We start from the raw sequence: 14,938 nt of genomic DNA on the forward strand, positions 1-14,938 counted from the left end.
CACGTGTATCCGTTTTCCTTTGAAAACTCAAAAGTTTCTTTCCGTTTTTGCCTCCCGTCAACACGTACTCCCATGAAAACGGTAATCAAAAACGGAAACGTTTTAAAACGCTATCCAAAGTGGAAAATGATTACGTGTGGACATGGACCAATACTACAGACTTCAGAGGATACACAATTTCAAACTGTAGGTGGCCAAGCTGTCCACGATGGTTAACAACTTAAAACGCGTTTCCGCGTTCTCCCCCGGGGGGGGGCACTCCCTATAATGGCCTATACGGGGAGGCTCCGCCCGAAAGGGGTACCTTTTTCACGCTTCAGGTATATAAAAGGGTAGGAATTTCACAAGATTAGGTATGTGAAAGGGTAGAGAAATCTGTCATTTAGGTATTTAAAGGGGTCTTTAATAAAAATATTTCGAACAGACGCATCTTACGGCTGTATCATTTTGATTTATTAAACACTACATAAAAATGAGAATAAGACTTCCTGTGTAAGGTATATGTCATGTAATTTAGGTATGTGAAAGGGGTACCTTTTTTCAATAAAAGGTATACGAAAGGGGTACTTTTTCTGTCAAAATGGTATATAAAAGGGTAAGGGGTTGGACCTCGGGGCGGAGCCTCCCCGTATCAAACCTTTTCAAGTAGCCCCCCGGGCGTTCTCCCCTCTTCTTGCTAGCAGTAAAGACCTCACCGACGTTTACCTCAAAACGGCAAAGATGCTAGCCTTACACCTTGCATTCAGTACAGTAGTACCTTTGCGTCGTCCACATAATGACACGGAAAGACAAATGACGGGCAAGTGGTAATCCGAGTACACTTGCAACGGGGTATATTCTTTGTTTTGAGAAGACTGGGCCGGATTTGTTTTCCTAACTTCGTCCCCAGATCAGAGCCTCCTAAAATCTGAAAAATGGCGGCTGACCGGACAAGTAGCGTGCGTGACGTCTGTTCGAGATTGCTGTGCCAATCGATAGCAATCAATGAACGGCTTTTGTGTGGTTATCTGTTATCGATTGATCATCGATTGGCCGATACCAATCGATACCAATTAACTAATTTTATCGATTGATCGATTGGTTTTCAGATCATGTCAACAATAATTAACCACGAACACATAGGGTGGTCTGCCTGTGAAATCACTGGAAATATTTCGTCTTTCGCAGCTTTCGTAACCTGCAAGAAATGTTGGCTGCAGGAAGGGTGGTTTATTTGCATTAATCGTACAGCTTCGAAGCATCTAAAATGGTTGATTCCGAGATAGACAACGGATATGTTGTGGTTCAATTTTATCCTTGGTTCAAATTTTCTTTTCCGGGCGTGTTTAAAACACGAAATGGCGAAATGGCGAAATGGCGAAACGGCGACATGGCGAAACGGCGAAATGGCGAAATGACGAAATGGCGAAATGATACTGAAGATAAAAGCTAAAGTTGTACAATATTACCGTTCTACTGGAATCTTCATATGTTGCTAAATTTAGTCTTGTAGATACCGTATTTATTTGATTGAGCGCCCTGGGCGCTTATTAAATTTTTAGACCTTGAGAGTGGGCGCTTATTCGAGGTGGGCGCTTAATCGAGGCTGGGCGCTTATTAAATTTTCACCATTTTTAGCGAGAAGTAAGTCTATTTTGCAAGAAAACAATATATAGTAACAAAACGTGAAGATGTACCAAAACAGAATTTTGACTGTTAATTGAAAGTTTCAGTAAAATACTAAGAAAACTCGGTCTTTGGGATAGTCTCTTGGTAGTACTTAGCCAATTTCAATCTCAATTTCATATAGAATCAATACTCTTGTTGTGCACTTCAGTTTTTTTAGGGGTGGGGGTGGGCGCTTATTCGAGGCTGGGCGCTTATTAACTTTTCCTACCTACAGGGTGGGCGCTTATTCGAGGTGGGCGCTTATTCGAGGTTGGGCGCTTAATCGAATAAATACGGTAAGTCCCGAAAAATAAAAGAAAATGCAATCACAAGTTCTCCGTCACGGCATACTAACTATGGTCACGGAGTCCCGTCACGAACCTATGAAAAATTTGGATTCCAGTGTCTCTTTGTTAACAAGGCGCTGTTTGATACGCCTGAACATTCTTGATCGAAATGTCGGCGTTTCCTTTCAACATCGGACGAAAATGACGGGGAAAATGATTTGTTTATCTCGTATTTACCACCGAGCAGCGGCTATGAAGTAAGGCTTTGAGCTCCGGCAACATTCACATGAAATAGATTATCAAAACCGAGCCTACTTCGCGATGAAGTTTATACACAGTACAAGTGGCAAACGTACTTTGCACAGAAACGGAGTGACGTTTGATGTCTATATCAGTTCTTAAATACAAGGCAAGGTTTGAAGTGCAGTGCAGATACTGATAGGCAACTTGGCAAGTACTAAATGAAAAAACGATATCCTGGTTTGCTGAGACATTTCAGTAATTCTTGGTTTTCATGTTACGTCATAAAATTCAGAAATCTAAATTCACTAGGCCTGCTAAATTTTCGTTGTCATTAGGCGAAAGATAAACTAAAAATATATATTTTCGCAAATTTCCAGATCGATAGTGTCATTCGTTTTTAAAACAGAGCATTTTAAATATTTGACTTTCCGTCGTATGAATCAAGCTGAGTGCCGTGACAAAGCTGTTTTGTTTGAAAAAAGGCCTTTCCTTTCCATTTTGTGCAGAATAAACATTTCAGATATAATAAGTGGTGTTTATGTGAAAGTGTACTAGCCCTTGAGCCAAGGATGGCCGCTGTTGTAAACAGAATTGAGTTCCAGATGGTTTCTCTGACATCACGGCGGCCATTACTGTGTCCCTCGGCAGGACACAGTTATGGCGGCTCCATACTAAGCTTTATAAATTTGCGTGGAAAGGTTCGGAAAATAACTCGCGAACGGTACACCGCACAGACCCGAAACTTGGAGAAAGTGTTTATCTATTTATCATCTAAAATATTTGAAATTTATAGCTTCTGTGGTTGAATGGTTTCGAATTTATTTTTTGATTGCGTGACAGTGAAAACCAGCAATACGTTCAATTTGGCGTTGTGACAAGTATTCATTATATTCCTGGGCCAGAACATTGAAATGTTCCCTAGAAATAATTCAGTCTAGACATGTAAACAGAACTGCCTCGAAGTTCAAAGGGAAACCAAACTATATTATATATGGGTCATTTATCTTATCATTTCGCCATTTCGTCATTTCGCCATTTCGCTGTTTCGCCATTTCGCCATTTCGTGTTTTAAACACGCCCTTATGTAAGTGTGTGTAAATAAATAAAAGAGCTATATAAAAAAAAAAAAAATTAGAAAAAAAAAACCTCACAGCAAGAACGAGGTACTCTCCCAAATAATCTGGAACAACAGATTCATTTTGATTAACAATAAAATGGTATATCTACCTCGTTGGCGCGAAGCAGGAATAGAACAAATTCCAGACCTTTTTGATGAATATGAAAGTCGATTTCTGCCTTTCCTCACTTTTCCAACAAATTTGCACTAGATTGCAATTTTTTACAATATTATAGCCTTATATCCGCGATTCCCCAAGTGGAAAAAGCTACTTCATGTACATTCCGGCGACACTATTGCTACTTCATCCATGCCGCCATTTTGTACTCTAACGTGCAAAATGTTGTATGAAAGGTTGTTACTTTGTGAAGATCTTCCCCCTCCCACCTCAGAGAAAAAACTTCAATCATACGGTATCTCAAAAGAGAAACTAAGTAAAATTTATCTTCTGTCATTTAAGGCTACAAAGGAAGTTAAATCAGCAATGTTCCAATATAAAATTATTCATAACATTTTAGCCACGAACAGTCTATTATACAAAATGAAAAAGGTTGCGTCCCCTTTCTGTCCGTTCTGTCCCTCTGATAGTCAAACCATACAGCATTTGTTTACTAGCTGCGTGCAGGCGTCTTCTTTTTGGGATAACTTCCAAAATTGGTTTCTGTTCGAAAGCAAAGCGAATTTACTTCTTTCCGAGCTAGATGTATTATTTGGAATTACCCGTCCTTGTACGCACCGTTTAGCCCTCAATCATCTCATACTGCTGGGCAAATATTTTCTTTATGTCAACGCACTTAACAATGTCAAAGGCGTTTTTAATGACTTCATCTCATTAGTGCACGAGAAAATCGAGACTGAAAACTATATCGCTGTCATGTCGAATGATGAGAAGAAATTTAAACAGAAATGGAAATTCCTTCCCAGCTAGTTAAAGTCTGTATTTTAGTAATGTAAGCAATGCAATTATACATTTCAATGTAACGTACCAGCGACTGTAATTAACGTATTGTTTAACTTATTGTAATGTAGTGTTAAATATATAGTGTGTTGTAATTTAGATACGTATGTATTGTAGTGTTTCTAGTACCACGTAAATAGCCTGTGAGTGTTGTTTGCAATAAAAGCGCAGTTAAAAAAAAAATTCACATCTCCGCGCAACCATGTAATATTCTGTTTATTATTATTATATGAACCTACTAATTACGATGTTTTTGTCGATTTTCCGAAGATTGCCGACCATTTTCCGAAGATTTTCGAAGATTTGCAAAAATGTTGTCCGAAGGTCGTACGAATGTTTCCGAACATTTTTCGAACTTTTCCGAAAATTTCCGAAGATATCCGAAAGTTGCCGAAGATTGCCGAGGAAGATCCAAAAATGTTTCGACTTAATATCGATTTACTCTGGCCCATTCAGCATTGAAACAGGGCAAAAAAAAAAAATGTTTCGAAATCGATATCTTCACATGTGAAAATAACATGTTATTTTCACGTGTGAAGATATGATTTTTTCGCGCGAAAGATTTCCTGGTATTTCACTGATGTTTATATCATTTTATTATTTATTATATAGCCGCGAGTGTTTTACTGGAAATTAGAATATACCCGCTGTATACGCGCAATGGAATTCTAGCGGGCATTATTTTTAATAGAACATAGCTGAAAACTATAGAAGCCCGGTACCCCGGATGTGCAAATTGTTTGTCGAATTTCGCTGAACGACTTCGTCGACTTCGCCTCTATTCTCTTTTTTTGTTGTTTAAATGATGCTTTAAAGCAGCAAGTTTTTATCAGAAATGTTTTACCTGCTTGAATGGAAGTAAGACAGTTCCAAAGGAAGCGACAGATGAAGAAAGAATCGTTGAAATTTGTTGTTTTTCTTTTGCCGTGAACTGCCCGAAATTGGTTGGAAATTATTTAGCAAAACAAGCCGGACTCTAGAAACGCTTTGAGGTAAGAAACCTTTTTTTAGCCAAAATCTGAAGACAGAACACTCCACTTTTGTTCTTTTTAAATCGAAATAAGAGGCGAATTTGAAAAACTTGCTGCGAAACGAACGCATGAAAATTTTTTATTTGAATGAAATTGAAGTAGGCTTAATCAAAATTGAATGCGTAAATATTTCAACTAGATTTGTCGGCTTTGTGAGAATCTTTTGGTAGTTGGAGAAACGACTATATAAATAGGAAATATGAATGAAATTATATCGTGGTTTATTTATAAAGAAGCCGCCAAAGAAAAGAATAAACTAAACATTCACTTTTACCAATGTTGCGTGCGTTTGTAAATGCCGTACATGAGCGGCCGCGAGTCTTGTAAGTTCTGCGCTCTTTTTAATGCTATATTCTAAACCCACTAGAAGATTTGAGGTCTAGAAAAGCAGCTGAATGCCCTCGCCTGACGGCTCGGACATCCACTAGCAGCTTTTATAGACCTCAAGCGTGCATTATTTTCTTATAGAACATGGAAAACCATCTTTTAGTAGGTAAATAGACCACTCGAAACTGCATCCGGGACTGTAGTGGCGTATTTTCCATATCCTCACTAGTGAGGATATCGATGACGTCATTTCCCGCCTTTGCACGGTTGTTTGTGCAAAGCTGCCAACGCCGGTTGGAAAATGGCGAGCTATCGAGATCGATTCGTGAAGTTCACTGAAGCCAAAATAAAATGTTTTACTGAGGAGCAGGAAAATGCTAACACGAAGAAGAAAACTTCTTATGATTTGAATTATTTAAAAGAGCTTCTTGCTTGTGTAAAGTCAGACGAAGAGAGGGAAAATCAAGAAATTCCAGCTGCCGAACTCAGTTCGAGACTTCGCGATCAGAAATCAGTAGAAAAGCGGTGAGTTTGAGCAGAAACAGATTTCAAAACGGCGAATTATTTATTGTCAGTGACAGCATAGGCGTACGGGCAATTTTTTGCCAGGGGGGGCGGTGAACCATTTGCCCAAAAAATTATCGCAAGTTGCCCAAATTTTTACGAAAAAGTCGAGAAGAAACGAGGGTCCTGTGATGCACTAATATAAGCTAAAAAAGGCCTACATATGAAGAAAAAATATTCTCGTGCAGTTCTTGCATATGAATTTATCATATGAGCTCATAAATCACCTTAAAGACTGAATAGCTATCTGCCATTTCGATGGCCGAAGATTTCAATGATACGATCTTTTCATGGTTTACTACAGATTTGGCATATGCCCTTTCAATGTTAATAAGTGCGATGTTACTGACACGTTGTTGCCCCATGGTGCTGTTGAGGTAAGTTTTCAATCTGCGATGTAGCAAGTATCATGCACTGCGAGGATATGTACCACATAAGAAAACTTTGGAGACATTCAGACATCAAATAGAACATTCTCGCGCATTGTCTCCAGCATTTCTGAAACACTCATGTAGCCTAATCCGCGCAAACGACGAAAACTCGCGTACATTTTCTGCTCGGCTTTCAGAATCTCGCCGTCGATTTTGTAAAATTTAGCAACGCGGGAGAAGCTTTCTTTATCAGGGTCGTATTGAGTGACCATCATTGTGTCCATTATTAAAGGAAATATGAATTTATTTGTTATAACGTTTAGAAAAGGAAGTTGATAATAACTGCTGGCTTCCACGTACAAGCAACGCTTCTTTGGTGCATTCATCAAGCTGTCCATTCACTGGTTCTTTAGATTTAAGATCTCGCTAGATTCCACGTTCTTTCTGAATGTTTTGATTCTCACTGACGTCCCTACTTGAAATGGTGGCCGCCGGAAATTTACGTCCTACAGTTACGAAGATATCAGCGCCTCTCGAAATAAGGAATCTTGGGTAAATCTTGTTAGTGAATCTGGTCTCACATTGTCAAGAAAATAATAATCACGCCGACTTCAGGTTAAAATAAAAAATATCTATCTTTTCAAAAAAAAAAAGAAAACTACTTGAAAAACTGGCTTTGCCCAAATTTCTCTTGCTGCCCAAAAAATCTGAGTTGCCCAAAATTTGGGGGGGGCTGCAGCCCCCCGCCAGCCCCCCCGGCCCGTACGCCTATGAGTGACAGTGATGAAAGCTAATAAACAGACTGTTTTTACATTTTCGTTATACCTGTTATACATCTTCTGAAAGCTTCAGTTCGCGAAATTTTGCCTTTCAGTTTCGCAATTTAGCCGTCGCTCGTGTCTAAGCTTTTGATTAATAAAAATATTTTAACTTTTACTTCATGCATGATTTTTGTCTATATAATAAAAAGAAAATTACACGGTGGCTTGAAGATATGAATTTTATTTTCTCGTGATAAAAGCAATATTTTACTCATTTCTTGCGCTCATTCGTAAAATATTGCTTTACCACTCGAAAATAAAATTCATATCTTCGCGCCGCCGTGTAATATCCTCTATATAGCTGTCAGTAAATCCTATTTATAATTAAGTTCTCATATAACGCGCGCTCTGATTGGCTGAAACAGTGTACTTTATCAGAGTCCAGATCAATCTCGAGCCCAGAGTGACCCCCGGCTCCGCGATCCGTCAGCGGTCCCATACATGACGTTCCTACCCCGGGACTCACTCTGGGAAACTGAATAATAATTCAGTGTTTTACTGGTCCTCACAGAACAACAGAAATCAACACGGAAGTCTGAAAATCTTCCCCGGAAGTAAACCAAACCGGAAACCCTGGAAAAACATTTTTTGTTTTCCATGGTCAAATGTTCAGGTGTATCACCTTAATTTTGTAAAACACCTAAGAACTCGTGATATGGCGCTACATAAATGAAGTATTTTCTAATTCTACCATTCTTTTTGAACTCAAAAGATACCTTGAATAAAAAAGGACTTCCTTTAAACGTCAATTCTGAGCGGAGTTTTAAAACAACAACGACGGCGTCACCAAGGACAAGGTCGATTAAAACTCAATTTATAGTTGACTTACATATCTTGCTAGAACTACTGTTTTCTTTCAAATCTCCGTTACGGTTGAAAAACTGAATATTGCAGACATTGCTCGATTTAAAATAATAACTAATAACGCAGAATTTGAACATTACGCGTTGTTGTTTTGCTGAAAAAAAGGAATTGTACAATTGTGTGCACGTGAATTGCGTGAATGTGTGCACGAGCTGAGTCGCCGAAATGCTAATTACACCTTTTGAATAGCGTTGACCGGTGTGGCCTTTAACGTCTTTACTAATATTACCGCCATTTGACAAGGAAAAAATTATTTGCTCGAAAAAATGCAATCTATCATGAAAAGATGCGCTGTCAGCGAGAAGCCTTTGAAATATACGAAAGTCGCCAAACAAAAGTTTTTGTCAACAGAACAATAGCTTGTCCGTGCGTTGTGCATTATGTAAATTTCTTCACTGTCGTCCGCAAAACAACAACGAACACATGCACACAGTCAGGCGGAATCTTGGAAGGCAAATAAGATCTTTGATTTAAAACCAATATAGCAGTATGCTCAAGCAAGAGACTAACGGAAACAAAACACCAGACGCTCTCTTGTTGACTCTCTCTTTTGTTAACTGCAGAACGTTTTTGTTACTTTTGTTGCTTCGATAAACACCAGTTCTGTCGATACTGTGTTTGAGAATAGTTCAACTTTCTCGATTTACTTCCGTTCTGGGAAATTTACTTCCGCTTACACCTGAGAGCATGCGCAATAAAAACCGGAAGACCAAGGTTCTACCTGAAATCGACCTGAAATTGATCTGATCAATTCCAGTTTCACAGAGTCCGTCCCGTACCGCTGACCGACTGGACGGCTTCTGGGCTCGAGATTGAGTCCAGATGTACGGAGGAAATTTCACGCCATCGACCCAATATGGCCGACCACTATTCCCGAACGTCTTTCTCGGGTTTTGTCTTGACCCTGACATCTTCTTTGACCTGAAAAACGAGAATGAAAACGAGCTTTTAGCGTCAGTTAATTTAAAACGTCATGTTCCTAACAGCACAAATTGCACGGCGATAGAAAGTGAAATTACGGAAAGTTACGGAAAAAACACCGGAAAGTAAGCTTAACAACAACGAACAACCAACCAAAGATTTGTAAACAACTCAAGGCCGAAATTGAAGACATTATAACAAAAGCAGAAACGAAAAACACGAAAGATAGTACAAAATGGGCTATCTGAGTTTTTGAATATGAGTTTCACATTATTTAAGTACGGAATTTTAGATAAAACACGCACAGCTATATTTTCGTGTAAAAAAACAAAACAAACAAACAGCAATTCAAAAAACAGAAAACTAAATTACCTAGCGAATACACACACAACTCAGACTTATCACAGACTGAATAATTTTTTCTGGCGTTTTTAAAACAGCTTGGTGCCGTGAAAGAAAAATTGCCAAAAGCCTTCACAAAATGACCAACAAAGAAGCTAGACAACAACCTCGGTAAATTCTACGCCGAAGCTCGAACAAAAGACGGTGAACTTTACTCGAGGTCATCGCTTCTTGGATTTCGCAACGCTATCGAGAGACACCTAAACAATTCACCCCTAAACCGAGGAATTTGTATTGCAAAAGGGGTTGAATTTCAAGCTTCAAACAAGCTGCTGCAAAGTTAGAAAAAATTGAACAAGCGCGGAAACAAAGAAAGCATCGAACACAAGTTTACCTGTCATTCCAGAAGCAGATGTCCAGAAATTAAAAACCTCCAATGCAATTCAGGAAGGCAATCCTGTTCCTATATCGTTAACAGTGCAATGACTGGAAGGCCACAGCAATCACAGCAGTCGACTCTAATTTTTCCCTTGAATCCGATGGTCGTAAATGATTCGCGAAACAAGCCGCACGGCCGCATTTTGTGAAGTACCAGCCACAAGCTTTGAGCAGTTTGTTTTTATAGTTGTCAAGTTAACAAAATGCAAGTTTTTCATGTTTTCATTCGGCCGGTTCGCACTGAACAGTCTACTTTTCTATCCTGTGTTGTACTAAAAGTCCTAAGAACTTCAAGGACTCGTGTTAAAATTCGGATTCCACTTGACGTTTTCAGCTTGTGGATTTCTGAACTTTGATGGTTTCAAACTTGATGGTTTGACAGCTGTTGACAGCTGTTGTCTTATTCAACCAATCAAATTCTTTTAACCATTCTAACAAGTTTTGTGATTGGCTAATTGTTGCGTACTTTATCAGAGTACAGATGTACGCTGACGCCACTTCTATTCGCTTGCAAAAAGTTTGTTTTGAAAATAATTGCGCGAATTCGTGGGGAAATTAATGAATTTCTTAATTATAAAACAAATAAAGAAGCCTCGACTGTGCTCTGTTCTTCACCCTACACTTCTTTTGTGCTCTAGCCTCTTCCTGCGTGCTTTACAACAGAAAAGAGCACAGTCGAGGCTTCTTTATTTGTTAAATTGTCAGCGCAGCTATTTTTCCTTAATTTCTGAGAACGGTCCAATTTGGGATTAAATTTGGATAGTTTCAATTAGGACTTTCAGGTAAAATGCAAAAACTGTCCAATTTAAGAAAAATTGGACAGTTTGGTCTCAGCCAATCAAATCGAAGAAAAAACGACATGTGACGGATATTAGCCAATTAGCACAAAGCATAGCGTCAGCCCTGTAAACTTGTCGCATTGTTAGTCGACAATGGCGGAATTATGTAAGGCATGTTTGCTACGTTTTTCCATTCCTTTTGAGCTTTTCAACAATAGTAACAAAGAAGAGACATTTTCTACGTTGTCAAAAGAGGAGCTAGCTACACAAAGAAGCAAAAACCAAGAGCAAAACACCTCCAATAGTACAAAACTTGAGTGAACGTAAGTGCAGCGAAGCGAAGCAAGAAATCTGTTAGATATTTATCGCCATGAGCTAGATGCAATTCTTTGTCGTTTTTTGCTAAAATTCGAAAGAAAAGACGACGATGAAGTACGAACGAGACAGTGGAAAGGAGTATGTCAGATTCAAGAAGTTGTAAAGCTCTTCGGACACTTTGTTTACGGCTTTCATTGATTGATGCAGTGTTTTCACTCACTTTGTAGCAAGCTTCGCAAACTCAGGTGAATAAAATTGCAATGTTTTGTTTAAGTTTTATTTGTGAACAGAAGACAATGCTTTGAGTGAGTTGCATGTGCTGTGTTATGCCTACTATTTTGAATGCTTTTCCCCGGTTCTCTGGACATAAATTTATTGTTTATGCTGGATTGACCGACTACAAGCTATATAATTAATATGTAACCGGACTACATGCTTGTCCAATTTGAAAATAATTCGATTCAAAAAATTCCTCTGACAGCCAAATTGGACTCGGCCTTCGGCCTCGTCCAATTTTGGCTGCCCTCGTAATTTTTTTCATCAAATTATTTCCAAATTGGACAGCATGTAGTCCAATTACGTATACAAATTTAATACCTCATGACAAAGCAGTGTAGACAGAAAACAACTCCTGCCTGCACAATACAAAAAAAAAAAACAGTAAAATAAAGTTGCTCATCCATGAAATTCACTATCGCTGAATTTTAAGCTTTTCTTTAAAAGCTTTTAAAAGAAGCCAAAAGTATGTTTGAGTTTGACAAAACACCCAATAATCACTAATGATTTTATTATTTGGAGTTGTTTATATCGAAAAGGTTTTCGCCGTCACGATGAGCACTAGTACCGTTTTGATTTTTCGATCGGATTCATATCAGCCTTGCTCCTTGTTTCGTCTCCTTTATACAAGTAACTTGTCAATTTTTTTAGGGGTGGGGGTAAGGCTTTGGTAGATTGTACCCGAAAAAAAGCATATTATGCTTTTAGCAGTGCTCCTATTTTTTAGAAATTATGCCAAAATTGTGCTACTTTCTGAAAATTATGCTCTCTGTCACCGAAATTATGCTACTTAGATTTTAAGGAAAATAAAGATCACCAGTAGCTTAACTCTATCAATTTTAACTTTAATGAACATTCATATAGTCCTCCTTCGAATTCCAGTCTTACAGTCTTTAGCATCGCAAATACGCATGTGCGCACCTTGAAAAGCCAAATGATTAACAAATGATATCCAAATCAACCGTTTTTTGGGTTCTGAATCCGAGTCAGGAAGTTACTTGTATATACTTGTTTTACATGCCATCTACGCAAAGCCCTCAGTTCAGTATTAAGACAACTATGCAAAATTTTAAAAAATTAAAAAAACAAATTAATTAAAAATTAAAAAATAAATTAAAAACATAAAAAATTTAAAAAATGAGAAATTAAAAATTAAAAAACTCTCAGATATGCACAGGGTGACCTGGAGTCTGCCGGACCATATTTGACCATGGGCTTAAGCACAGACCTCAATATTTTCCAAAAACAATACAGAAATAAAATACAAACTACAACGCAAAAAAGCTTGGATTATGCTAGCAGTGCTAAAGTATGCTTAAAATTATGCTAGCACAATCTACCAAAGCCTAGTGGGGGTGGGGATACTAGACCATCTCAGGTCCTACTTCCGCCCGATACACGATACAAGGGTCTTACTCCTCGTTGCTTCATGCTACGGAAACCTAGATAAGCTCTCATCGTGTGCAACTTTATTCACGGCAGTGATAGTAAGAATCAGTAAGAATCAAAGTGAACAACTGTGATTTTTAAAAAGGTTCTTTTTGATATCTTTTATTTATTCTATCATTCCTAAATTTATGAATAATTTCAACAAATTGTAATCATTTAAAAATATTTTTAAGTAAACAGCAGCTTATGAGGTGATTGATTAAATTGATTAAATATAATTTATCTTATATACATCCATTAAATATATTCTGCTGACTATTTCGGTGGATCCTGTTTTGTACACTTTAAATTTACAAAAAAAAAAAAACTAAAAAATTTGTCGGTTTGTCTTTCGCTTCTAGATAGCTATAAAAAAGAAATATTTCCCCTTTGTTTTCGTGTATGTAGCTTTTTACTCAGACAACTTATTGATTTTTATTGTGCTTGCATGGATGACATCCCATTTATTGCAAAGTTACGCTCAGTTAACAATTAATAAAATTAAGACAGTCGAAGGAACAAATACACTTCCTGGCAACTTCCTGTCTACGAAAGTCACCTGAGCCCAACCATTTTCGTCCTCGACGTTGCTTAGCAACATGACGTATTCTCATTGTACCATGGTTGCGTGACGGAGTTCTCGTGAACGCTCGTAAATGCTCGGAAACTCTTCGAGAGCTTTAAATGAAGATTTGGCACTTGTTCCCTCTTCTGAAAAAACTCTTAAGCCGGGTTCGCACGTGTGAAGCAAACGAAAACGCAAGAAAAACACGTGTGAACTAGCCCAACGCAAACGCAAACGCAAGCAAGACGCCATCTTGGAAAAAGATTTCCACTGCGCCTGTGTATTACACACTCTTTGCGTTTGCGTTCTACGTATTAACGTCTCTTGCGCTAGCGTTTGCGTTTGCGTCGCAAGTGTGAACCAGGCTTTAATCGCAATTTTATTTGAGGCAATAAAAAGCACTAAGGAAATGCTAGAAATCGAAAAACCACGAGGAATGAACTAGACTATTTGATCATGCATTCAATCAATTTGCAGGTGTAAGTCAAAAAGTGAAATATTTAAAGCACAGAAGAGGTCAAGCTTTTAGAAGCGTGAACTTTTCCATTTAAGGAGAAAAACACTATTGTGGCTGTAATGGTCACGTGATCTTCATGTGTGCTCCCGAGTTGATCACGTGCGGCGACCAATTGATCACGTAACGGGGCACAACTTACACGTACAGTTTACCATCCAAAAAGTTTCTTTCTGGGTTTTCCAGACATGAACTGCTCCAAAACAAACTGAGCGACGTCTTTTCGATTCACTTCCTCCAATGACACAGCCAGCTGTGAGATCATCTGAGATCGACTCAGTCGACAGCGTGTCCTCCAAACACACAGCAATCGAAAAGCTTTCTCCTGGGGTCCCATGCTGAGGCCTCCGAGCTGCACAAGATCCCTGTCCCCCACCCCTAGGAAAGTTCCAAGTTGAGACCACTCCTCTCCGTTTAGTTTGTATGCAACACGCCTTAGCTCGCGATCACTGAGGCAATCTGCAGAAAGATTTAATATTATTTAAACTTCAACTTTATTAAAGTTTAAAATTTAAACTTTAAACTCTAAAGGAAACATTAAATTATGGCATGCAGGCAGAAACGGAAGTGAAAACACAATGATTCATTGTTTATTGGCTACAGGATGTCGACTACAGCCCCATCAGGAGCTGACTTAAAAAAAAAAAATCCTGGTTTCCCGTCATATATAGTCCCGGGACCGCTGGTCTAGGGGACGCAGGCTCTGGGAACGAGAATGTCCAGAACTAAGCCAGGGAACTATTTGATTTTTAGTTTACCCAACAAAATTACTGGATTCCGATTGAAAGAGAGCAGCAGTTAATCCCAAAGTTTACTTCGTAAGAGTACTTATTCCGAAGTTGACAGGAAGTCTTTCAAAGATTTCCGAAGTTGACCAAAAGTCTTCGAAGACTTTCAGAGTTGACCCGATGGAAGCACGAAGATTTCCGAAGTTGACCCGAAGTTTTCAAGCATGATCCATAGTACGGAAATATGCTCGTAGTTTTGTTGACTATACTTATTAAAACTGCACTCGCCTAAAATTAATGTTTGTGCAATATCGTGCCGGAACTTTCACTTATCCTTGGAAATCTAGTGATCACGAATTGTGCTCGGGGTCGTACGATTTTCTATATAAATCGATTTGA

The 14,938-nt window shown here is 38.5% G+C and overlaps 1 protein-coding gene across 1 annotated transcript in view; it reads right to left on the reverse strand.

Annotated features, from left to right (window-relative positions):
* Window positions 1–11,986: 11,986 nt before the first annotated feature.
* LOC144665182 (uncharacterized) overlaps window positions 11,987–14,938 on the reverse strand; it is a 46,264-nt gene continuing 43,312 nt past the window's right edge. Inside the window, 1 exon segment of the mRNA XM_078526355.1 lies at window positions 11,987–14,270. Coding sequence (XP_078382481.1) covers window positions 13,963–14,270 — 308 coding nt within the window. The 3' untranslated portion in view covers window positions 11,987–13,962.

The sequence above is a fragment of the Oculina patagonica genome, chromosome 9 (genome assembly GCF_052425735.1).
Source record: "Oculina patagonica isolate OP01 chromosome 9, crgOcupat, whole genome shotgun sequence".
In the NCBI taxonomy this organism is placed as follows: Eukaryota; Metazoa; Cnidaria; class Anthozoa; order Scleractinia; family Oculinidae; genus Oculina; species Oculina patagonica.